Source organism: Dipodomys spectabilis, unplaced genomic scaffold, assembly GCF_019054845.1.
Source record: "Dipodomys spectabilis isolate Male_0828 unplaced genomic scaffold, ASM1905484v1 ptg000322l, whole genome shotgun sequence".
Classification (NCBI taxonomy): domain Eukaryota; kingdom Metazoa; phylum Chordata; class Mammalia; order Rodentia; family Heteromyidae; genus Dipodomys; species Dipodomys spectabilis.
The window spans coordinates 1,065,834-1,090,168 of NW_024870999.1; the positions used below are offsets into that span (position 1 = coordinate 1,065,834).

Below are 24,335 nucleotides of genomic sequence, written 5' to 3' on the forward strand. Positions count from 1 at the left end.
GGGAAGAAGCCTCCCAGGAGAAGGATAAAGTAACCAACTACAATTGGACAAAGACCCTGCTCACCATATGAGGAAAGCCTGACACTCAGCAGTCTTAGCCCTGGAGGTTCAAGCTTCAGGATGGACGTACTGATCAGACTCGTTGTCAATACAGATGTGCACTAGACAGGCACGGTTCCAGGGAAAAGCAGGAGACAGGCAGAAAACAGCTCTTGCCTGGGCCCTGAGTGTCTGTCCCTCAAGTCAGTCTTCCTCTGCTGGTTGACAGGGTGCAAAGGGCAGAGCCCTGGACGAGGCTAGCCTTCTAAGGCAGACAAGTAGGTGGGTAGGAGTAAGGGTGTTATGAGTGACAAGGCCCAGGAAGCTGCTTGGTGCTACACACCAAAATAAATGATTTATTATTACCCAGGACAGGATCATCTTATGGTCTCTTAAGAGCTGTTGGCACCCCTCACTCTGGCCAAAGCCCTGTACTGAGATGCACATCCTCCAAGGTGACAGCTCTTGCCTGCCAGCACTCAAACTGCTGGGCCCCAGCACGGCCAGTCCCTTGGCATGTGGTCCAGGCTGAGGTGATTGACAGCTCACTTGGCCAGCTCCTCTGCTGCTGCTTTGCGCATCTTGTCCTTAAGGTAGGCACCCTTCTGCCATTGAGACTTGAGATCCAGCCATTCATAGTATGGGACCTACAGGGAAGTGGTGGGTTAAGGGGCTCATTGGCCAGGGACCGGTCCCACTGCCTGTGCACAGACCCCTCAACCTCTTATGACTGACAGTTCTGTAATATCCATCCCTTGGCCTCCAAGTCATCAGAAGAGACCAGAAAGCTGGAGGGAGGGGGTGGGATGCTGCCAGTGCTAGAAGGTCCTGTGAGCTGCAGAGGGCCCAAAGGACTCCTACATCCTAAAGATGCTATAGGGCTGGGGTAGTGATGCAAGCCTGTCATCTAGTTACTTGGGAGGCTTAGCTACTTATATCAGGAGGATCATGGTTCCAGACCAGCCTGGGGCCTTCCAAAGGCACCCACAGGGGCAAGAGGCAGCTCCTCTAAAATGGGTGGGGACTTTTCCCTGGGCAGTAACCATCTGCCTGCCCCAAAAGTACTCACGTCTACTATCAAGAAGCCTGCGGCCATAAGGTGGCGCCGGGCCAGAACAAATCGGCCCAGCAAATCCTTGCTCCGGCTGTTGAAGTTGGGGAACTCCCAGCGCAGGAAAGCGAGCCTGGTAGGAAAAAGATGGCTGCCGAGGTTGGCCTCTCACCCCTCACCCCTCAGGAGGGAGAGGCACACAGACAGCCCTGAGCACACAGGTGACAGCAGTGTGGTGTGACTTGCACCAGGGCTGTGACAAGAGCATCTCAGACCACTCACCTTTTAGCTCCTGGGGGCAGTGGCTGGCTCCCAACTGGCTGGGCAAGGTGAGGTGAGGCAAAATCCCTCAGGGGCAAAAACTGGCCATCAGTATCCAGCAGCACCTCTGCATCTGCGGGGAGGATGTAGAGAACCTGTGTTGCCCTTTAGAGCCCACAGGTACAGACTTGCAGCCCATGCTCCAGGGCAGAGTTAGAATGATCCTGTTACCTAGCACCCATCCATACTGTGTGGCCACCTCAAAACTTCCCCGGTCAGCTTCTCCAAGCAATGCCTTCAGGGTCTGCTGCAGATCCTTCTGCAGGGGAGTCACCTTCCTGGCAGGGGTGAGGGGAAGGGAGGCCACAGCAGAGGCTGGCAGGAGGGGCCCCCTGTACTCAGGGTGCTCCAGCTGGGCGGTGGCATTGATGTGGAGCAGCTTCTGAAAGGTGCCCTGGTCCTTTGGAGACTTGCTTGCTGTAAGAGAAAGTGGGTGAGTAGAGAGCAAGAACAGAAATGAAGGTCTAGGTAGAAAGGCCACACCCTCTTCCCTGCTCTGAATGCTCCTCAGATCAATTTCAGGGAGTGGACTGAGAAAACCTAAGGTGGATTCTCCCATCAGTAGTTCAATTTCCCCCTGGCTCTAGGCAAGAAGACCAGGTAAGGGGCTGGGAATGTGGCTTAGTGGTAGAATGCTTGCCTAGCATGCATGAAGCCCTGGGTTCGATTCCTTTGTACCACATACACAGAAAAAGCGAGAAGTTGCACTGTGGCTCAAGTGGTAGAGTGCTATCCTTGAGCAAAAAGTTGTTCAGGGACAGTGCCCAGGTCCTTAGTTCAAGCTCCAGGACTGGCAAAAAAAAAAAAAAAAGACCAGATAAGCTGCCCAATGGCAGCAAAGGTGATGGGAGGGGCAGGGTGCTCACCTAGAAATTGCCTGTGAACTCCAGGGTGGAGGACAGCCTGCAGCTCTGCCTCCTGCACCTGCTGCAGCACACACAGGGCCCACACCAGGTCCACCTGCAGAGCTGGCTCCAGGCTCATCAAGACTGGCTCCAGCTTCTCATGCACCTGGGCCAAGGACAGGGTGAGAAAGGACAGGCAGAGAAAGCAGACTCTGCCCAGGGACTGCAATATTGAGAAGGGACGGTAACCAATGACCTGTGACATTGGAGCCAGAGGAGAATGCTGGCCAGAGGCATGGTGCAACAGAAGCTGCCCTTCCTTCCTAGTATACTGCCACACAGTGACATCCGGAGGCACTTAGTTCTATCTGCCCAGTAGCAGGTGCCTAAAACTGCGGATCCCTTCTGCAGTTTCAGGTCCCATAGGATCAGAGCACCACCTGGAGGTAAAGCAGCTGATGCCCTGACTATAAAGCTCCTGGGGAGCAGAGTCAAGTGGGTCTGCTGGCTCCTTTGATGCCCCTGCCCTTCGTTGCTGCAGACCTCTGCAGCAGGGAGACCTGCAGGTGTCTCTGCAGTGGGCCAGAGGCTTCTGAGCATCAGTAGGCAAAAAAAAAAAAAAAATCCAACAAAGTACAGGTAAGACCTCCCATTCCCAAGCCAGGTGTTGTATCCCCTTCCACCCAGCCCAGGGAATCCAGGCAAGCAGCTGGCAGTGAAGGGGCAGGGGAGTGAGAGCCCAGCACACATACCAAGTTGAAGAAGTGATCTTGTTCTGGACGGAAGTTCAGACGGGCAAAAGCCAAAAGTACATTGCACACATGAGGCAGGGTGATGTCCTGAGCTCTCTTCAAGAGGTGCTGTGCCATCAGAAGGAAGCATGAGCACCTTGCTAGCAAGAGGCAGCTCCAAGACTCACCCCCCATGCCAAGGTGCTTCTCCGTCTAGTGGCAACTGCCCACTGTAGACAGAGACCAGGATCCACCTCTCTAACAGGAGCTCTGAAGATGCTCCCTGAAGCCGGGCACTGGTGGCTCACATCTATAATCCTAGCTACGCAGGAAGCTGAGATCTGAGGATTGCGGTTCAAAGCCAGCCCAGGCAGGAAAAGTCTGTGAGACTTCTCTCCAATAAACCACCAGAAAACCAGAAGTGGCGCTGTGGCGCAAGTGGCAGAGTGCTTGCCTTGAGCTGAAGAGCTGAAGGACAGCCCCTCTAAGCCCAGAGTTCAAGCTCCACGACTACCAACAACAACAAAAAAAGAGATGCTCCCTGACTAGCACACTTGGTGCCCATCAGCTTCAGGACGTCAAAGGCAGTACTGTCTGTCCTGCATTGCACGTGGGGTGGCCAGCCTTACCCAGTGCACTCTCCCTGCTATGGCTACTCCAATATGAATGGAAACAGAGGAAACGGCTTGCAAATACTCTCCCCACTCAAAACAGTAACATCTTGTTCCAAGTAAATTAAGAAACCTGCATTAAACACCCACAAATATCTTCAGGCCGGCTCTGCTTCCCAACTAAAGCAACAGTTCCCACCTGAGGCAGGTGGGAGGCTTCTCAGTTGGGGTCAGGCACAGGAGAGCCCCAGCTGACTGACTTACCTGGGCAAAGGCTTCAAACAAGGGCAGGTTGAGCCACTTCAACAAAGCGAAGGACTTGGCACAGTGGGCCACCTCACTGGGGGTCAGGCTGGGCAAGAGGGACAGTAGGTCAGCAGCCAGGCGCTGGGACACTTGGGTCTGATGGAAGCTGAGTTTACCTTTGGGACAGAACAGACAACAGGCTTAGCTAGGGAGGTCACTGCCACCCACTGCTCTAAACTACCACAGTCTTGAGGTCTAGGGGCTTGGTGTCTGTGACTAAATTTATCCCTGAACCCAGGCAAGAGGAACAGGGCCCATGAGTCACAGTGTTTCTGTGGCAGCCTTCTGGGCCAGTGCCTGCCACAGTCAGGACACGCACTGAATTTGACACAGCTGCAGGCACCTGCCTAGCCAGGGCTTTCTCCCTCCTCACCATAGGCGTAGGCCAGGTCCAGGAGCATGCCTTTGGTCAGCTGGAAGGGCTTCTGTACCAGGTGATAGGAGATGGCCCGCAGCAGCGGCACGGACCGCCGATTCTGAGCTGCCAGCGTCAGCAACACTTTCCGCATCTCGTCAGGGCTGAACTGTTCCACCAGCTCCAGGCACTGTCAACCACAGCCGTGCAGGGGTCAGCTTGATGGCCTCAAGTGGCGGGGACGAGCTGGGGGGCAGGGGTCCCATCCAATGCAGCCCCTGTGAGACAGCAACTGGGCCTGAGCTGACTCAACACAGGCCCTTCTGTGCAGGCCTGCCTCCTCACCTGCTCCAGGGAGCCCTGGATCTAGAATACAATGTCTGCAGCCAAATTTATCCCCAGGCCCCAAAGCAAGGGAGCTGGGGCCCATGGGCTACAAGCTTGCTGTGGCAGTCATCTGGGCCAGCCCCCACCATGGCAGGATGGGAGCTGAATTTGACTTGACTGCAAGGACAGTGCTATTTTGTGGCATGAGGGGAGGGGAAATGGAACACATACATCCAGGACAGTTCCAATAAGAAGTGCGACTGTGAAAGGGCTAGTCCAGTCCTGACCAGGACCTCTGCTAACTTCAGGACTTGCCTGCTGAGTCTCTGGACAAAATCTCCCAGAGCTCCTGTCCCAGTGCATGAAACATCTCCCTTCTGCTGAGGACTGTGACCCAAGGAACAAGCATAAATCCCCCAGGGAGGCAGGCTGCTGCTGCTGCTTGCTTCCAGCTCTATACCTTGTCTTCCAGGCGGTTCATCAATGACTCTGAGAGGTGCCCTGCCTTCATCATAATGGCAACCACCGTGCGGCCATCTTCGATCTCTGTCCAGCGCCTCTCCATGTGCACCAGCAGCTCAGCCAACAGCTCCTGGGAGTGCTTCTCCTTCACAAGGGAACAGGACTCGGCCAAGAAAGCCAAGTGCTTGTATTTAAGTCTCCGTAGGCGCCAGCGAACCTCCTGCTCCACTGACCGCAGCTCCTTGGAAGTATTGGGGAGTGGCAGTGTGTACAAGCTACGCAGCAGCTTCACCAGGGTACCGTGCCACACTGAGGATATCTGGCAGTGAAGAGACAAATGTAAGTCACATGTGGCACCCATCCATCACCCATCTGGGCTGGAGCCGGCTCTGTAAACCTATTTCTCTGGCATTCCTGTAATTTTCCAGAGGACAGCTCCTGCCTTGCTTTACTAGGCTGAGCACTGGACCTGCTTCCTGAGCTAAGCTGGATCCTCCAAGTGGTAAGAGAAACTAACACAGACTTGATTTAATATGGCTGATTTGACAGACATATCCCCTGTCACATGGCCCCTGCACAGCTATGTGGTATAATGCACCCAAGATGCCAACAAATCAAAAGTAGGTCTAGATGGAGGTTCTATGGCCAGTTTTACCACTAAGTTATACTGCTGCCACACATCCTCCAGTGGCATGTGGGCCAAGCAAGGAGTCAAGTGACTGCAGGTCCCTTGAAGAGCAGGTCTTCCCCGAGACATGAAGGTCCAGAGGGACGCTTTGACACAAGAGTACAAATAGTCCTAGTCCCATTAAGCCTGTCCCCAATGCAAAGGATTCCTGGGAAGAACTCCCGCAACAATCCAGCATGTCTGAGCAGGCTCTTATTGTGGAAAGGCTTTCCACATGCTCTGCATGCGACCCAGTGACCTGCAAGGCTCTGTCACTAAGCTCCACTGTGCACACAGGCAAAGCAGTGTTGGCCCCCAAGTGTTACAACAGTTTTGGTCCAGCCCCATTGGTGCCAGCCTTTTTTCTGAGGAGGCCAACTATGTGCTGCAGGAGTCTCTCCAGGTCTCCCAGAACTATGAGGCCACAGAGTAACCTAGCCCACACCTCTGCCTCAGGGTCTCAGACAGCAGATGGTGAAATGAGTACAACTGTCACCTCCTGTGATGTTTTATGTGTCAAAGGGAACAGAAACCACATACTCGTTGTTGAGCTGGGAACAGAAGCTGTTGCTTGAAAGGCCTGGAAGGAAAGCATTGGAGCCACCCTAGTTCCACACAAGGCCTACATCTTTCGGGCATCCTGGATGTCAGTAAGTTCCATCACCGTTTGCCCTATTACTATTTCCTCTCTACTGACTTAAAATCTGGTCTGGAGTGCTGCCACTTGGGCCAGACCTCGAATTCCATTCTTACAATTGTGCTTCAATGCTTAGTCATAGAACTCAAGATGCTTAGTTGTGTTTAAAACACTCAGCAAAGTTGGGTGCCAGTGACTCGTGCCTGTAATCCTAGTTCCTCAGGAGGCTGAGATATAAAGATTGTGGTTTGAGACTAGCCTGGGCAGGAAGCTCTGGGACCAATTAGCCACCAAAAAAGACAGAAGTAGGGCTGGAGCTCAAGTGGTAGAGTGCTGTCCTTAACACAAAAGCTCAGGGACAGATAGGCGCCGGTGGCTCATGCCTGTAATCCTACCTACTCAGGAGGCTGAGATCTGAGGATTGTGGATCAAAGCCAACTCGGGCAGGAAAAGTCTGTGAGACTCCAATAAACCACTCCGAAACTGGAAGTGGTGCTGTGGCTCCAGTGGTAGAGCACTAGCCTTGAGCTGAAGAGCTGAGGGACAACACCCAGGCCCAGAGTTCAAGCCCTACTACTAGGTTGGAGGAGAGTGTCCTGGCTCTGAGTTCAAAGTTCAGGACAAAATACTCAACAAATGGGGACAAGAATTATAGCCTTAGAGGACCAGAACTTGTACTCACTAAGAAATGTATACCCAGTGTTCACAATGTAAGTCTAAGGATTTGTACCTAACAAAAAGTTTTTTTTTTCTTTTTTGGGTCAGGTCGTGGGGCCTGAACTCTGGGCCTGGGCACTGTCCCTCAGCTCTTAAGCTCAAGGCTAGCGCTATACCACTTGAGCCACAGAGTCACTTCTGGTTTTTTTCTTTTTGCTTATGTGGTGCTGAGGAATTGAACCCAGGGCCTCATGCATGCAAGGCAAGCGCTCTACCACTGAGCCACCTTCCTGGCCCCTAACTAAAAGTTTTGAGACAGTACTTACCTTACTATGCATACTTTCTATGCTGCTCTACCTCATTCACAAGTCATGTTCCATTACCCAGACTTAAAGGCCTGTAGCTTAATAACACTTAGCACAAGCCCTTCCTAATCACACCCGACAACCAAGCCCAAGATTTCTGTGTGTGAGGACATCTAATGCAGGCTAGGACATTCCTTTTTGGCTGGTACTAGGGCTAGATTTCCTTTTTTTTCCAAAGTCCAAAGCAAGTTATTTTCCTCACATGAGGAAGAAACTCATGTGAGTGCTGTCCCAAAGGTTACACAAAGAAGCCCCACTTCTCCATGAGGGGTTGAATGTGGCTACAATACATAAATGCACAGCTCAGTCTCCACAGGCCCCCATCTGTCACAACGCATGCCCTCCAGCTTCAAGAGTGATGTTCACAGCTGAGCACTGGTGTTCACCTCTGTTTGCTAGTCAGGAGACTAAGATCTGAGGATCAAGGTTCAAAGTCAGACAAACATTTGAAATCTTTCTCCAAATAACAGGCAGAAAGCCAAAAGTGGAGGTGTGGCTCGAGAGGTTTAGGCTAGCCTTAAGCAGAAAAACAACAACAAACAAAACAACAAAAATATGAGCAATAGCACTGGGTCCTTAGTTCAAAAGCCAGTACTAGTATGTGCACCTGTGTGTGTGCACACTTGTGCAAGCATGTGCTCACCCATACACTCTCCAAAAACCAAACTGTATGTAAGTGTTAGGTCCTAAGATCAAACCCCAGAATTCCAAATCCCTACAATAAAACCAAATCAGCCAACCAAATAATCAGGTGCATCTCTTGCCTTTGTGTTATCAGGTGTTTTAGATGCTTGTCTGTAAGATGAGGACAGTTAATGATGCTCTTGTTGAGGACAAACAGAAAGCACAGGAAAGTACTCAAGTCTAGAAAAAGAAACCATAGAAGATGCTGGTGTATGTCCATAGTTGGTACCTGCTAATTCTCCCCTTGTCACCTACCTGACTGTCGAGCAGATGGAGAAGTTGCTGGAAGCGGGCATCCTGTATAAGCAAGACCTTTTCTTCTGGCTTTCCAGACAGGAGGCGTGAGAGCTGGATGACTATGAGGGCCCGGTGATTGTGATGCAAGCTGTGGCTACCATTCAGTAGCTGCAATAGCTCCACTGGCCTGGTGGCTTTCTCAATGAGGTGGTCCACCTCTTGGTGCTCTGGGTAAGGAGTAAACACTTGCTCCTTGTCTACTAGCTCTTTTAAAGAACCTGAGGAGTGGGAACTGGGTGAGGGGGCCGAAATGGTCAAAGTCCTTTGGGTCACCCCAGAAAGTCTCAGTGGGCCAACTGGAGCTGTGGCAGGGATGAGGCGGGTAGCTTCTCTCAAGAGACACGTGCATCGCTTTACTAGGCGAGCGGCCATGATGACCCACAGGAACAGGTAGATAGAACTTCCTAGCAAGTGATCCTATAAAGTCCTGAGGAGAAAAGAAAGGGAAGCAGTGTAGGGACAGTTCTTGACCCAAACATGAAAGAAAACAATGATAATGATAGGAAATCACAGTTACACTGTCCCCAAGACCATCCTCTTTTTTTTTTTTTTTTGGTGCCAGTCTTGAGGCTTGGGTGCTGTCCCTGAGCTTTTGTATTCAAGGCTGGCAACTCTACCACTTGAGCCACAGGTCCATTTCTGGCTTTTTTGGTGGTAAACTGAAGATGAAGAGTCTCACAGATTTTACTGCCAGGGCTTCCTCAAAAAATGATCCTTAGTTCTCAGACTCTTGAGTAGCTAGGATTATAGGCATGAGCCATTGGTGTCCTAGCTCAATTATTATTATTATTTTTTTGCCAGTCCTGAGGCTTGAACTCAGGGCCTGGACACTGTTCCTGAGTTTCTTTTGCTCAAGGCTAGTATTCTACTACTTGAGCTACTGTGCCACTTCTGGCTTTTTCTGTATATGTGATACTGAGGAATCGAACTCAGGGCTTCATGCACACGAGACAAGCACTCTACCACTAAGCCACATTCCTAGCCCTCTATTATTCTTTTTGAACATTCATTTGAGATAGTACTACTTTCTGAAGCAAAAATTCTCAGAATTTTTAAGGGCTGGGAATGTGGCTTAGTGGTAGTATTTGCCTAGCATGTATGAAGCTCTGGGTTTGATTCCTCAGTGCCCTATAAGCAAAGAAAAAATTAATAAAAAAATTCTCAGAATTTTTGATTCAGCATAGAATGCTGAGTTAACCCAGAACAGCAGGGCGGGCGCTGGTGGCTCACGCCTGTAATTCTAGCTACTCAGGAGGCTGAGATCTGAGGATTGAAGTTCAAAACCAGCTTGGACAGGAAAGTCTGAGACTAGTATCTCCAATTAACCACCAGAAAACTGGAAGTGGCTCTGTGGCTTAAGTGGTACAGCATTGGCCTTGAGCTGAAAAGCTGAGGAACAGCGTGCCTAGGCCCAGAGTTCAAGCCCCCTTCCACTGCCTCCCCCCCCCCCCAAAAAAAAAAAGCTCATGGACTTTCTTCCTGGGCTGGCTCTGAACCTCAATCTTCAGATCTCAGCCTTCCTGAGTAGCTGGGATGACAAATGCTCGGCTATCATCTCCAAATTTCCAAGAGCAAAACTCTCAAATCAATCAAAAGCAGTTCATAACATGGCATGGAATTATCTTCTCTTTGTACCTCCACTCCCCACAAGAGGACCCCTTTCCCTCCCTTCAAGTCAGGTTTTGTACTTTTAGGCCACACTTCAGGACTTGCCCCTCCCTACACGGGGCATCAGCCGGCCTAGCAGAACACACTTCAGTCTTTCCAACATCAATAAAACATTACTTCCTTCAAGAGCTACGGTGCCACTTCCGGCTTTCTCCGGGTAGTTTATTCTTTCCTGCCTGGGCTGGCTTCGAACCGCGAATCTCAGATCTCCAATCTCCTGAGTAGTTATAATTACAGACATGAGCCACCAGCGCCCGGTTGAAGATGTTGCTTTTAACATATGGCCAAAACCAGCACCTCCCACTTCCTGATGACGGTGAGAGAGCGTTGCAAGATCTTTCCGATTTTTGAGACAAGTCTAGTCGCAGTTTCAGAGAAAGAAATCTAAGTCCGAAGGCCAGTCGGGGGTTCAGGCCGGGGGTTTGGTCCTAAAATGAAGATACGAAACCCGATTCTCTGGGACACCGGAGGTCAAGAAGGGTAGCGCTGGTCAGGCCAGACCGCGCTGACGCGGGGGGCAGAGACGGCGCGTGCGCAGTAGCGGGTTGGCTCTGGGCGAGTGGATCGCTGGGCCGGTGGCTGGCGGGGCCGACCGCGCCCAGCGGCGACTCCGGGCGCCGGCGGCCCACGAAGCCCTGGTCCCGGGCGCGGGTTCTGGGGCCTCTTCGGCCCCCGGCGGCTCGGCCCGCTGCTGACGGGCTCCCCGAGTTCGCGGACTGCCGGCGCTGGCTAGGCCCTTACCTTCCCCATCCGCACCTTCGCTCGCCCGGGTGCCCACGCTCAGCAACCGTGTCTCCCCTGGCCGAGAGGCCGGCGGCGCAGACACCTTCGATGACCTCCATCCACCCGCGCCGGCCCAGAGACCACGCCGCGCCGCGGCCGACGTGACTCCAGCACCGCCGGAAGCGAGGCAAAGCGGACGTGACGCACATGCCACAGCCCAGGAAGTCCCGCCCCTGTCCTCTCGGGTTGGCGCCGGCTTTCCCGTGGGCACCGGCGGAAGCCAGGAAAGAGGGAGAAGATAAAGGCCCGGTGAGACCTAAGAGACAAGCTCCCCGTCTGGGGACTGGGGACGCGGGCGGTTTGGTGACCAAATGCAGGCATAGAGGTGCGCGTCTGTAGTCCCAGCATCCGGGAACCCGACTGAGGCCGGAGCATCGCACTTAACCAGCCTGGGGTTCACGGCAGCGCCTGTCTCCAAACCAAAGCACTGCAGGCCTGGCTCAAGTGTAGGGCTCCAGCAGCGAGCGCAAGCTCCAGCCTTGAGTCCCTATAACTCCCCCTTCCCCAAGACAGACACAAACCCCGCCGGGCGCCGGCGGCACACGCCTGTCATCCTAGCTACTCAGGAGGCTGAGATCTGAGGATCCCGGTTCAAAGCCAGCCCTGCCACCAGAAAACCGGAAGTGGCGCTGTAGCTCAAGGTGGGAGAACGCTATCCTTGAGCGGAAAACGCTCAGGACCAGTGCCTAGGTCCCGAGTTCAACAAATGAAACAGACAACACAAAAACTGCCTGAAATCTAAAAAGCCACGAGAGGGAAAGGTGGAACTTACCCTGGGGTCTGTTTTTGGTCTCATCTAGTTCTGAAGCTATTGGAATCCTTCTACCTCAGCTCGCCTGCAGCCATTTCCTGAACTGTCTGCCCTGGGCTAGTGAGCCAGATGGCACTTTAGCTCCTGACGGCACACACTGAAACCCAACAGCAGACCTAGGCAGTGTTTCTTTCTAAAGCAAGGCAGGCAGTGGACCTGTGTGGCTAATGGGGAGAACCGGAGCCTGGGGAGCCTAGTACCTCTATTACCGTTTTGCAAAACTGTCAGGTCACTCTGGTTTTCTTGCCTATATCCAAACCACACAATTGTCTTCCTAGACCACCTGACTGATGGCTCACAGAGCCATCATTCAAGGGCATGCCTCCCAGACCTAAAAATTTCTCACTAGGTTCCATCTTGTTCAGGGGCCAGCCATTTTAAAGTATCACCATCTTAAGTATACTACCTTAGATTAAAGGACCTTGAGTTCAAACTCCAATACCACACACACAAAGCTTCCACTACTTGCCAGTAGTGCCACTGTGGGCCTAATACGTGGGTCTGGGGGCACACATCCAAACCTTGACACATTATCATGAGAAATACACGAAGATTGCATTGATTTACATCTGACTGTGTCCATAGGTGACCAGCAGATCTACATTCCCTTTTCAGTGAGTAGCCACACATAGCTTCATACTCATACTCCCAAATATACAGGGGAGAAAACAGCAAACCTCAGTAAAACAACTAAGCATTGTGCCCACTTTTGGTCCTTGGCTTCACCCAGACCTGAGCTCCTCCCAGCTCTGGATTTCCCACCGTACAGCTGGCCCCTCCCTCTCTCCACCCAGACCCACCTAGGCTCCTACCCACCTCACTTCCTGCCCCTAGACCCTGTTGCTTCTTAGATAGTGGAGGGTGCCATGTGCTCCCTTTCCAGGGGATATATGGGTCCTCTAATAAACCTTGTAATAATCTTTCTCCTGTGCCTGCCTGCCTCTGCGTGGTCCCCTGGGATGGATGTGTGGGATCCTTTCAACAACAATAAAACCTGCTGGGTACAGGTCCGTGATCCCTCTCTGTAACTTATATAAACTAATAAAAAATAATTATGATCAGGAATGTCTTCAAGAGCCTGGGAACCATTTTGAAATGCAAACTTCAGGGAAATTAGAGCCCCCATAACCCAGTTGCTGTGAGAGTATACAGGCCTAACTTCTTCAGGGAGTAGGAGTGGGAATTTCCTCTTAGACATCTGAAATTTGTTTTTCCTTTTGGTAAAGCCAAAGCCAGTTAACCATCACTGGGGCTGGGGGTGAGGAGTATGGCTCAAATGGTAGAGTTCTTGCCTAACAAGTACCAGGCTGTCAGTAACTCTAAAACAAAACTGCCCTCAAGAACCAAGTGGGTTTAGATCAACTGTGCTGATGACTTTGTATCAAACACTATGGGGGAAAAGACCAGGTAGATATTGGGGATCACATCACAATGTGGAGTCTGCCCCTGGTGTCCTTTGGATGACCTGTGTCCTTCCAGCCTATGCTCTAGTCTTGTAGAGCACTGGAGGTTACTGCAGTTGCAGCTCTGAAACCTAGCTGAGCATGAGAAGCCTGCCCTTGTCCCCACCTTCATTCAGCCAAGGTAGAGCAAGTTTGAAAGCTCATAGTTTAGGGCTATCTCAGTGTGTGGTCCCTGCCACAATGTTTTTTGAGTGGTGGGAGGGTCTTTTGCTAGTGTGGTGACTCTTGAGTGGTCCACAAAGCTTTTCTGGCTATTCTGTATTTGCTTTGTCCTCCCTCCAGGAGCCCAGGACAGATAGAAAAAGAGACACAAAACCAAATAGATTTTTTTAATTTTTATTAGCAGCAGATAGGAGGTGTTACACACTCTGGATCCAGGAGGGAAAGCTTTTGCTGAGCTGATTTGGGTCAGTTACTCCTGGCAGTCCTGGGACCCGGAGCAGGCTGCTGACTGATGGTTGTTCTCTGCAGGGGGACAGGAGTTGGTACGAGAGAGGGAGGTCATTTCTGTCATAGTTCGTTCACCTGTTCATCTCTTGATGTGTGCCTATCCATCAGTCCCCAGAACTGATGGCTGAGTACATTTCTTACTGTGCATGGAGAGTTAGACCTGAACCTACATCTTTTTTTTTTTTTTTGGTCTGCTGTGGGGCTTGAACTCTGGGCCTGGGCGCTGTCCCTCAGCTCTTCAGCTCAAGGCAAGCGCTCTACCACTTGAGCTACAGCGCCACTTCCGGTTTTCTGGTGGTTTATTGGAGATCGGAGTCTCACGGTCTCTCCTGCCCGGGCTGGCTTTGAACCGCGATCCTCAGATCTCAGCCTCCCGAGTAGCTAGGATTACAGGCGTGAGCCACCAGCGCCCGGCTTTGAACCTACATCTTATGCAGGTTCCTGCATTTTTTTTTTAATGCCAGTTGTGGGGCTTCAACTCAGCTAGCACTCTACCACTTGCACTGTAGCTCCATTTTTGTGGTTAATTGGAGATAAGAATCTCACAGATTTTTCTGCCCAGGCTGGCTTTGAACTGTGATTCTTATATTTCAGATTCCTGAGTAGCTAGAATGACAGGCATGAGCCACTGGCACCCAGCTGGCTCCTGTTTTGAAGGTCTTCACTGGGCCCCTAAGACTTAAGTAGCAAGGCCTATGCTGGCAAAAAGGCCAACTGGGGCCAAGTCCCACCAGCTTCTGGGCCAGTTCCTGTGCTTCCCCAAGCCCTCTGTGAAGCCTTCACATCAAGTGCCCAGGGAAATCTGCAGGTGGTGTGGTGGAACCCTGTGCCTGTGCTGCGCTTGCCCTTGAGGCCGCTGGCTAGAGTTGGCTAAGGGAAGAAAGGGCTCCAAGGGAGGGTGCTAAGAGTACCTACGACAGGGCTCAGACACATCTTGGCACATCTGCTTCTGCAACACTTTTGGCTTCCTAAACAGTCAGCATCGTGGGCACACTGGTCCTTCAGCAGACATTGCTCAGCGCTGGACAATTCTGAAATCCTGGGGCAGCTGCCAGCCTTGACTGTGGGAGAGACAAGCCAGTCTGTAATCACTTGAAGCCCTTTCTTCTCTTCTTTCCCTCCATCCCTGCCCTTTCCTTTTTTTTTTTTTTAATCTGTTGTGGGGCTTGAACTCTGGGTCTGGGCACTGTCCCTGAGCTCTTCAGCTTAAGGCAAGCACTCTACCTCTTGAGCCACAGTGCCACTTCCGGTTTTCTAGTGGTTTACTGGAGATAAAGAGTCTCACGGACTTTTCCTGCCCGGGATAGTTTTAAACTGTGATCCTCAGGGCTGGAAAGGTGGCTCAGTGGTAGAGCACGTGCCTTGCATGCATGAGGCCCTGGGTTCAATTCCTCAGCACCACATAAGCAAAAAGAAAACAACTGAAAGTGGCGCTGTGGCTCAAGTGGTAGAGTGCTAGCCTTGAGCTGAAGAGCTGAGGGACAGCACCCAGGCCCAGAGTTCAGGCCCCATGACCAGGCCAAAAAACAAAAAAAACCCCCAAAACCATGATCCTCAGATCTCAGGCTCCTGAGTAGCTAGGATTACAGGTGTAAGCCACCGGGCGCCTGGCTCTCTCTCTTTTTTTTTTTTTTTGCCAGTCCTGGGGCTTGAACTCAGGGCTTGGGCTGTCCCTGAGCTTCTTTTGCTCAAAGCTAGCACTCTACCACTTGAGCCACATTGCCACTTCTGGCTTTTTCTATGTATGTGGTACTGAGGAATCAAACCCAGGGCTTCGTGCACGCTAGGCAAGCACTCTACCACTAAGCCACATTCCCAGCCCACTCCCACCTTTCTTTCTTTTTCTTTTTGGTGTGTGTGTAGTCCAGTACTAGAACTTGAACTCAGGGTGCTCAGAGTGCTCTGAGCACAATGCTGGTGCTCTACCACTTGAGCCATGGCTCCATTTTCAGCTTTTTGGTGGCTAATTGAAGGTAAGAATCTCAAAGACTTCCTTACCTGGGCTGGCTTTGAACCACAATCCTTAGACTTTAGCCTTCTGAATTGCTAGTGTTCCAGGTGTGAGCCCCTAGTGCCCAGTTACCTGAAACTCTTTGCCGGGTTCACTGGCCTCCTGACCTGAAATCCTCCTCCCCCATCTTAGAAATGGGCAAGTTGCTGGGGATCTTCAGGGCCAGGTGGATGGGAGAGTCCAAGGTGGGGCTGACAGATGAAGGGAGCTCACAGACAGGGTGGTAGGTGGATGCAAACATGTCTGCCGAATCTTGTTGGTGCTCTCTCCCCTACCCCCCCACCCTTCCACTCCTCTCCTCAGAGCCATACCTTTGATGGGGGCTTTACAGATGTGGCCACGGATACTAGGGCAGCAAATGGTGTTGTCCACACAGTCATTGTTGTTATAGCACTCTTTTGTGGAGGTAGTTTCTTCTGCTGGGTTGATGGCAGGGCACGTGTACAGAGCTGCACAGGGGACAGGCAGGTCAGGGGGGCTCAGGTCCATTCTCACCTCTAGAGCCTTTCAGGAAGGCTAGTTGGAGATGCAGATAGAAGCTACAAGGGAGCCCAACTTCCTTCAGTCCAAGATGCTGTTTCTTTGTTCTTTTTATTTTTCTTTTTTAGCAGCCTGGGATATGGATTCAGGGCCTTGTGTGTCCCTAACTCCTTTTTTTTTTTTGTTAGTTGTGGGGCCTGGACACTGTCCCTGAGCTCAAATTTTGCTCAGGCTCACTCTACCACTCTACCACTTTGAACAGTGCCACTTCTGCTGTTCTGGTGATTATTGGAGATAAGAGTCTCGCAGACTTTCCTGACTGGATTGGCTGTGAAGCATAAGCTTCACATCTCAGCCACCCAAGTAACTAGGATTTCAGGTGTGAGACACCAGCACCTGGCTTCTTAATTCTTTTTGCTTATTTTTTAGATTGGCTCTTGGGTTTTTGCCTGTGCCAGCCCCAACCATGATCCTTTTACTTCTGTCTCCTGAGTAGCTGGGATTACAGGCATGTACTACCACACTTGACCCTAAGTGCCATTTCTTAGAGGAGAAAAAAAAATTAAAACTGAGGTAGAATGGGTCAAAGTATAAGAAATCAGCTGTTAAAATTAGGAAGCAAGCTTCAGGCCTCTGTCAGAGGTAGAAAAATGAAGGACTAATCAGAGTTGGTCAGAGCTGGAGGACAAACCTCCTGTCCATCACGTTGTCTTCTAGCTTGGACGTTTCTCATCTAGGGATCATGGCTTGCAGCAACTCCATGTATGAATGAGGCCCTGCTTTTCTCTCATTTCTGGCCCCCTCCTTGATGTGAGCCCTCCTGGTCCTCTCTTCTTCACCCCTTCATAAAACTACCAGTGCCCTATGCCCATTGGGGTCCATGAAGAGCAGAGATGAGTCTGTGGACCTTCATGGGCCTGTCCTGGAGTTTGATGGGAGGCTGAGGCTTACCTGGGGTGGAGTGTGGGTCCTGAGCCAGGACAGCCTCCAGGGCGAGCAGGCCAAACACAAGGCTAAGGAGGCAACGCATGATGGCGGTGGCAGGCAGCTGATGGTGGCTTGGGTATCTGGGTGAATTTAAAGGACTAACTGGAGGAAGACTGGGCGGGGGGAACCCCCAAGCTGGCAGAACCCCAGTTGTACTAAAATACTTCCTTCTTGGACACCTGTACAGGAATGCTCTACTCTGGGAGGAGCAACTGCCACAGATAATTTTATTTAATGAATAAATTAATTTTAGTCCAGTTGAGTTTTTTGAGACAAGGTCTCATTATGTTGTCCAGGCTGACCTTGAACTTGAGATCCTCCTACTTCAGTCTCCTAGGAGATTGGAATTACATGGATGTACTACCATACGTGGCTTATGCCTGAGCACGAAAAGAGTCATGGTTTGAAAAAAAAAAAGTCCCTTGTAAAGCTCATCATTTTCCCCCCTATCTTTGAAAGTAATACATGTGCTGGGCGCTGGTGGCTCACGCCTGTAATCCTAGCTACTCAGGAGGCTGAGATCTGAGGATCATGGTTCAAAGCCAGCCTGGGCAGGAAAGACTCCTATCTCCAATAACCACCAGAAAATCAGAAGTGGCACTGTAGCTCAAGTGGTAGAGTGCTCTCCTTGAGCTGAAGAGCTGAGGGACAGCGCCCAGGCCCAGAGTTCAAGCTCCACGACTGACCAAAAAAAGAGAAATAAAAATAAAAAGAAAGTAATAAATATTTAACCTGAGAACAAGGGGTATGAAGAAGGAAGAAATTAGGCTGGTAACAGATGTCACACAGATGTCTTAAATGGTCATGTTAGGGCCCTTCAGGGACAAAAGGACCACAGATTTCAAATTTGTACAAAGTCCCATAGGAAACAAAACAGGAAATAGGGCTTAGAGTGAATTTTTTTGTGCTTCTTTGTGGTTTTCTGAATTTTCTACAGGAATGAGCTGCTTGTTCTTTGCAAGGATGTAGGACATTCGGTTGAGGTAGAGCTGTCTGTTCAGGGGACACAAATGAGGTTTCTTCATAGAAGAGCTTTCTGTGCCAAATGAGCAGGAGGTTCAGGGCAGATGGGCATAGTGCCCATCAATGTCTCACCTCCACTTTGAGGCCATTTCCTAGATCCGTCTTCCTGGATCATTGGACCAGTGTGAACTGAGGGTGGCAGGTGCCAGTTGGCCCCTGGTGTGGGCCATACTTCTCTGCCTCACCAGGGACCTTTGTAGAGGGCCTGTGACCTATCAGAGCCATTGAGAGCATCTCCTGGGGCCCTTAGTCCTGCTATCAAACGCGGAGAGTCCAGCCCAGAATGTTCTTTTGAGCTGCACCTCCAATGTGAGCCCAGTGCATTTGTGGCTCTGTTATGACCCTCCACCCAGGCCCTGGGGGGCGGCCAGTCTGAGCTTTTGGAGAGTGAATGTGGACTTCCTGGCTGTGGTGACTTGCCACCCGTTGTGCTTTCTTCAGGGCTTGATGCTTACAAGATAGTTTCCATCAGACTATTTCACCCTCCCTGGAAAGTGACTACCACAGATCAGGGAGCAGCTGGGCTCCGGAAGGGATGGGACAGGTGGCTGAGTTCACCATTACTCAGTGGCAGGTCCTGACAGCCTTTTCCTCCCAGGCCTCTTCCCCCCTACAGCATGAATAGGCTGGACCAGGACGTCTGAATCCACCTCACATGCCACAACTGTCCCATGCCAGGATCACAGCCTCTCTTCACCGCAGTGGCCTCAAGCTTTAAGTCCCCAGCCATGTCCCTGCAGTCCTAGTTTGTCATGGCTTCCGTTGGGCTGGTTAGACATCTCAAGGAACTTTGTTCAACAAATGAGGGGAAAGCAGGCTGACAGATGTACTAGGAATATGTGTGTGTGCGCGTGTGCGTGCGTGTGTGTGTGTGTGTGTGTGTGTGTGTGTGTGTGTGTGTGTACTATGGCTTGAACTCAGGGCCTGGGCACACTGTCTCTGATCATTTTGCACAAGGCCAGTTCTCTACCACTAGAACCACAGCTCCACTTCTATTTTTTTAGTGGGTAATTGGAGATAAGAGTTTTATGGACATTCCTGCCTGGCCTAGCTTTGAACTGTGATCCTCAGATCTCAGCTTCCTGAGTAGCTAGGATTACAGGAATGAGCCACTGGCATCTGAATCTGGGTGCTGTCTCTGAGCTCTTCAGCTCAAGGCAAGTGCTCTACCACTTGAACCACAGCACCTCTTCCGGTTTTCTAGTGGTTTATTGGAGATAAGAGTCTCATGGACTTTCCTGCCTGAGCTGGCTTTAAACAGTGATCCTCAGATCTCAGCCTCCTGAGTAGCTAGGATTACAGGCTTGAGCCAACAGTGCCTGGCTTTGATTTAACTTTCTTTTTTGGTTGGTCATGGGGTTTGAACTCAGGGCCTGGGTGCTGTCTCTGGTATTTTCTGTTCAAGGCTAGCACTCCACCACTTTGAGCCACAGCTTCACTTCCAGTTTCTGGTTATTAGTTGGAGATAAGTCTCATGGACTTTCCTGCCCAGATTGGCTTTGAACTGTGATCCTCAGATCTCAGCCTCCTGATTACAGGCATGAGCCACCAGTGCCTGGCTACTCATTCTGTTTGATTCACTTTTCTTTCCTCTTATTTCTTTCCAGTTCTGTTTCCTATTTGGTGGAAACTGTCCTCTTAAGCAGTTTTGTTTTGGAGAAGCCACGACTGGCCTGGATCTTCTGTGTGTCTGGGGATCTCTGCATGTTTAGGGCAGCCAGGCCCAGAAGACCCCTATGTCACATGCATTTGTTTCTGTCCTGTTTTGTTTGCTTGTGGGTCCTGTCAGACCTCACAGAAGACTCATGTCTAAAGGTGAAAATGTCAGGCTGGGAATGCCGCTTAGTATAGTAGAGTGCTTGCCTAGCATGCATGAAGCCCTAGGTTTGATTCCTCAGTACCACATACACAGAAAAAGCTGGAAATGGTGCTATGGCTCAAATGGTAGAGCTCTAGCCTTGAGAAAAGAGAGGGCTCAGGGACAAAGCCCAGGCCCTGAGTTCAATCCCCAGGACCAGCAAAAAAAAAAAGAAAAAAAGAAAATGTCAGCACTTTGAGATGCTGATCGTAGTCATATGTATGTATGTATATATGTATATATGTACGTATGTATGTGTTTTTGGTACTAGTCCTGGGCTTGAACTCAAGCCCTGGGTACTGTCCCTGAACTTTTTCACTTAAGGTTGGTACTCTACCACTTGAGTCATAGTTCCACTTCCAACTTTTTGGTGATTAATTGGTCCCATGCTCTTTCTTGTTGGCTTTGAATCTTCATCCTCAGATCTCAGACTCCTGAGTAGCTAGGATTATGAGTGTGAACTGCTGGAACCTTGTATGACTGTAGTTGTCAACCCATGTGACTGCATGGGTTGCTGGTGTGATGTCATCAGATCCCTAGATCCCTGGTCTTAGAGCACTGTGTGTCCCTGTGGCTCTCAGAACTTCTTTGCTCCCGGGCCTCCCTGTCAGACCTGCTGTCCTGCCAGATCCTGCTACAGCCTCCTGCTTCCTCTGGCTGTCTTGACCTCTCTTGGTCTCTGCTTCTCTTCTCAGACCTCTTGGGGACTCCAGACCCCACCCTATTCCTTTCTCCCCTACCTGCCTTCTGCCAGGCCAGGGTATACCTTCAAATGTGTCTCCTGAGGGGTCACTGAACTGCAGTGACCTGTCTCGGCCATATAACCTGTTCTCATTTCAGAGCTCTTCCATGATCGGTTTCACCCTCAGGGCCCCTCACTCCTCACGCCCAACAGCAGATAGTGTGTCCCATCTCAGAGGAAGGCCATTCAGTAGCAAGACCATGCAGGTTCCCCCCCCCCCCCCCCCCCCCCCCCCCGGATTCAAGGGACAGCCTTTCCCTCTCCCTCTCCCAAGGGGCTTCTGTCAGGCCAGGCCTTCTTCCTTTCCTCACTTCCATTGCTATTGTTTCTGGAGGAAAACCACAGGCATGTGGGGATGACACAGAGTCTGCAAGGACAATGGCTTCCCATTGGCTTCTGCCTGTATTCATATTCCTGGAGCTTGGTTTCCTCCTCTTTTCAGAGTAATCAAAGCATGTTCTAGCACAGATGTACAGGTTGATTCTCTTGAAAACGCAGCTTATACTCACAGATATTGTCCCTACCTCTTTTTATCTCACACTATTGATATCTTGCAGACTGGTTTCTAATGACGCGTGTGCGGTTGGAAGGCTTGGTGGGTCTCCACAGCATTGATGGGTTCATGGCTGTCCTGGTTTCTTGTTTGTGTACATTTTAGGCTGTTCACCCACAGGACAGGTTCTACCCAATGATCCTCCCAAGAGACTCCCAATTCCCAATTCTTGCCAGCACAGCTGGTTAGGAGGGCCCATTCCCCAGCACTGTCCCATCAAATACTAGTCCTGCCTGATTGGTGGATAGATTGACAGTTAATAATGGAGGTTTTTGTGTTTACTTTTTATTATAATAATTTTAAACATACAGAGGAGTAGGAAAAATAGTTCAACAAACACATACAACCAATTGCCTGGATTCATGCTTTAGATACTGCCAGAGTTACTTCACTCTGTTTCTGTATGTGTGAGCGTGTGTGCTTGTACTGGAGCTTGAACTCAGGGCCTGAGAGTTGTCCCTGAGCTACTGTGCTCAAGAGTAGTAGCCCTCTACCACTTGAGCCACAGTTTAACTTCTAGATTTTTTGGTATAACTAATTGGAGATAAGAGTCTCATGGACTTCCTTGCCTGGGTTGGTTTCAAACTCCTATCCTCAGATCTCAGCCTCCTGAGTAGCTGACAGGAATGAGCTACCAGCACCTGGCTCCAGCTGAAATTCTTTAAATCTCAACCATTATGTCAAATCCTTAAATGTTTGTGTGTATGTGTGTGTGGGTACACACACGTGTGCATGTGTGTGCTTGAACTCAGAACCTCATGCTCTTGTTTGGATTCTTTGCTCTAGGCTGTTGCTTTATCAGGTGAGCCAAGCTCAGAATCAGCTTCTGATTCTTTGCTCCCATGGACGATCTGGCTTTGTGTATGAGGACAGGGCCTCTGCAGGGTTTGAGTGCAGAAATAAATTGTTGGGTCAGGTTTTTTCAAAGCTTAGCTTTTTTTCTGGTTAGTGGAATAGAAGAGTACCTTGGATTTGTCTGCCTGGGTTGGGTTGGCTTTGAATTATGATCCTCATATCTCAGCTTCCTGGGTAGCTAGGATTCTAGGTGCGAGCCACCGGCACCCAGCCTATCCTCATACATTTGTGTGAGTTTGGAAAACCCAGGCCATTTTCGGGTCCCAAATTATTCTTCAGATAAAATGACTGCCAGTGCTGTTTTTTTGGCTCATGAATGAGGTGTGGGGTCATCCTTCCTGTTTCTTCCCTCACTGTGCATGTGCAGTTTCTTCTTTGGCCTGGCCTTGGCCACTGTTCCCCAGCCCCTCTTCTTTCCATCATTCCATATATGTGGAAGCCTCTCTGTACTCCCAATGTCCTCTAAGCCCAGTGCCCAGGGAATTAGCCTTCATTTTCATTTTGCCTCAGACAAGTCATTTCCTTCTACACAGCCTCAGCTCTCCCATCTGTTGGATGCAGCAACAGTATCTCTCACACTGGGCTGGTGTGAGGGTTAAATGGAGTGGGTGATAAATGATCACCTTCAGATCCAGAAGGCTTTCTTCCATTATACTTAGATTATTAGACAATCTGTAGCCTGGGCTGCAGCTAAGAGGTACAAACACTTGCCTAGCCTAGCATGTATGGGGATAACCCTAGGTCCTATCCTCAGCAACACACACACACACACACACACACACACACATACACACACACACACACACAATCTCTAGTTTTTCTTAATTTTTTTTTCTTTTTTGTTGGTCATGGGGCTTGAACTCTGGACCTGGGCACTGTCCCTGAGCTCTTCAGCTAGTGCTGAAGGTGAGTGCTCTACCATTTGAGCCATGGTGTCACTTCAGTCTTCTGGTGGTTTATTGGAGATAAGAGTCTCACTGCCTGGGCTGGCTTTGAACTATGATCTTCACATCTCAGTCTCCTGAGTAGCTAGGATTACAGGCATGAGCCACCAGCACCCAGCTAATCTCTACTTTTCTCATTAGAAAAGTAAGATGTCCAAATTGTACAAAACTCAGGCAACTTAGAAAAGCATGGAGGAGAAAACAAAAGAATACATGATCTATATTCCAGAAATAATTTGTAATGTCTTGATTCCTTTCTACATATGTCCTGTACTAATGTATAACCCCCCACATACACACATATATGGACAATCTTGTGTTGTTGGAGCAGGGTTGTAGTTCTGTTTACAGTCAGTTTATATTCTGAACACATTCTGTGCTATGAAGATTTCTGGAAAATATTGTTGCCAGTGATTTCAGAACAGATATCCAACCAGTGAACTAACACCATGTAACCATTTCCTCGGTTTCTATAAGAATCAATTTCCACCTGCAACCATGCCACATGGACCAGAACTTCTGTTTGGAATCTGTATGAATGGAGGGGAGTTTGGATGCCTGTTTGAACTACTTGAGGGAGGCCTGGGGTCTAGAGATAGTGTCAGCCAGGAGATGACTCATGTTCTGGGAGGCTGGGGTGTACAGGGAAGAGTGAGAGGTGTTGGCTGGACATGAAGTTCAGAGAAGGTGCATCAGCTGTCCTCAGACTCTACAGGAAAGGTGGCTATCAGCCAGGAAGTTCTAGGAATGGAAAAATTCCTCTGGGCTTGCCAGCCCTGTGTGGCGAGGGTCACAGGGTTCTGTGTCCCACAGGATGATTCTTGGTTCCTAGCCTTCCTTGCTCTGGCTCATATTTTTTCAAGCTGTATAGGTACTTTCATCATCAGTTGTGTGCCTACCATGGAGAAACTGAGGCCCAGGGTCCTTGTCTCAGGGAACAAGCAGGCTGGAGTTTCTTGTAAACCTCTCAGAGCAGAGACGGATAGAAGAGGCCAGGTTGAGCCACATGGTTATCACCATAATCCTTGGTCTACATCCCACCACCATGCCTGGTCCTTGTGGTAATGATCTCTGGTTGAGGGTCTCCCCTTTGTCTCTGGGCTGTGATCCTAGGTATGGGCCCATTCTTTTCTTTTCCTTATTTCCTTTTTTTCGTTCTTCTTTTTTTTAGTCTGAGACTGGGACGTGAACTTGGTATCTGACACTTTTGCTCATTGGCTGGCACTCAACCACCTAAGCCATGCCTCCAACTCCCTTGGGCTCATTTTTGTTACCACCTTGCTTGCAGGTCCTATCTTCAGACTTAGTTTGCTCTGGGGTTTTCACCACTTCTCTCGTGTTGCAAGTCACAT

At 50.2% G+C, this 24,335-nt stretch overlaps 1 protein-coding gene and 2 non-coding genes across 4 annotated transcripts; all 3 read right to left on the minus strand.

The window, feature by feature from the left end:
* Nucleotides 1-363: 363 nt before the first annotated feature.
* On the minus strand, nucleotides 364-10,916 carry Tbrg4 (transforming growth factor beta regulator 4). 2 transcript variants are annotated; one of them, XM_042702382.1, is made up of 11 exons: nucleotides 10,780-10,916; nucleotides 8,314-8,782; nucleotides 5,047-5,367; nucleotides 4,278-4,449; nucleotides 3,863-4,020; nucleotides 3,009-3,116; nucleotides 2,278-2,422; nucleotides 1,583-1,828; nucleotides 1,373-1,484; nucleotides 1,109-1,223; nucleotides 364-686 (listed from the first exon to the last, which is right to left on the minus strand). In XM_042702382.1, the coding sequence occupies exons 2-11, from the start codon at nucleotides 8,725-8,727 to the stop codon at nucleotides 585-587; spliced, it is 1,893 nt and encodes a 630-aa protein (XP_042558316.1). In that variant the 5' UTR covers nucleotides 8,728-8,782; nucleotides 10,780-10,916; the 3' UTR covers nucleotides 364-584. The 2 variants fall into 2 exon arrangements, with proteins under 2 accessions (XP_042558316.1, XP_042558315.1); XM_042702381.1 differs by having other exon boundaries at nucleotides 10,765-10,916.
* LOC122128096 lies at nucleotides 4,109-4,242 on the minus strand. The gene has a single exon (XR_006151358.1). It is a non-coding gene; the product is annotated as a small nucleolar RNA SNORA5 (small nucleolar RNA).
* LOC122128097 lies at nucleotides 4,634-4,768 on the minus strand. The gene has a single exon (XR_006151359.1). It is a non-coding gene; the product is annotated as a small nucleolar RNA SNORA5 (small nucleolar RNA).
* Nucleotides 10,917-24,335: the final 13,419 nt, after the last annotated feature.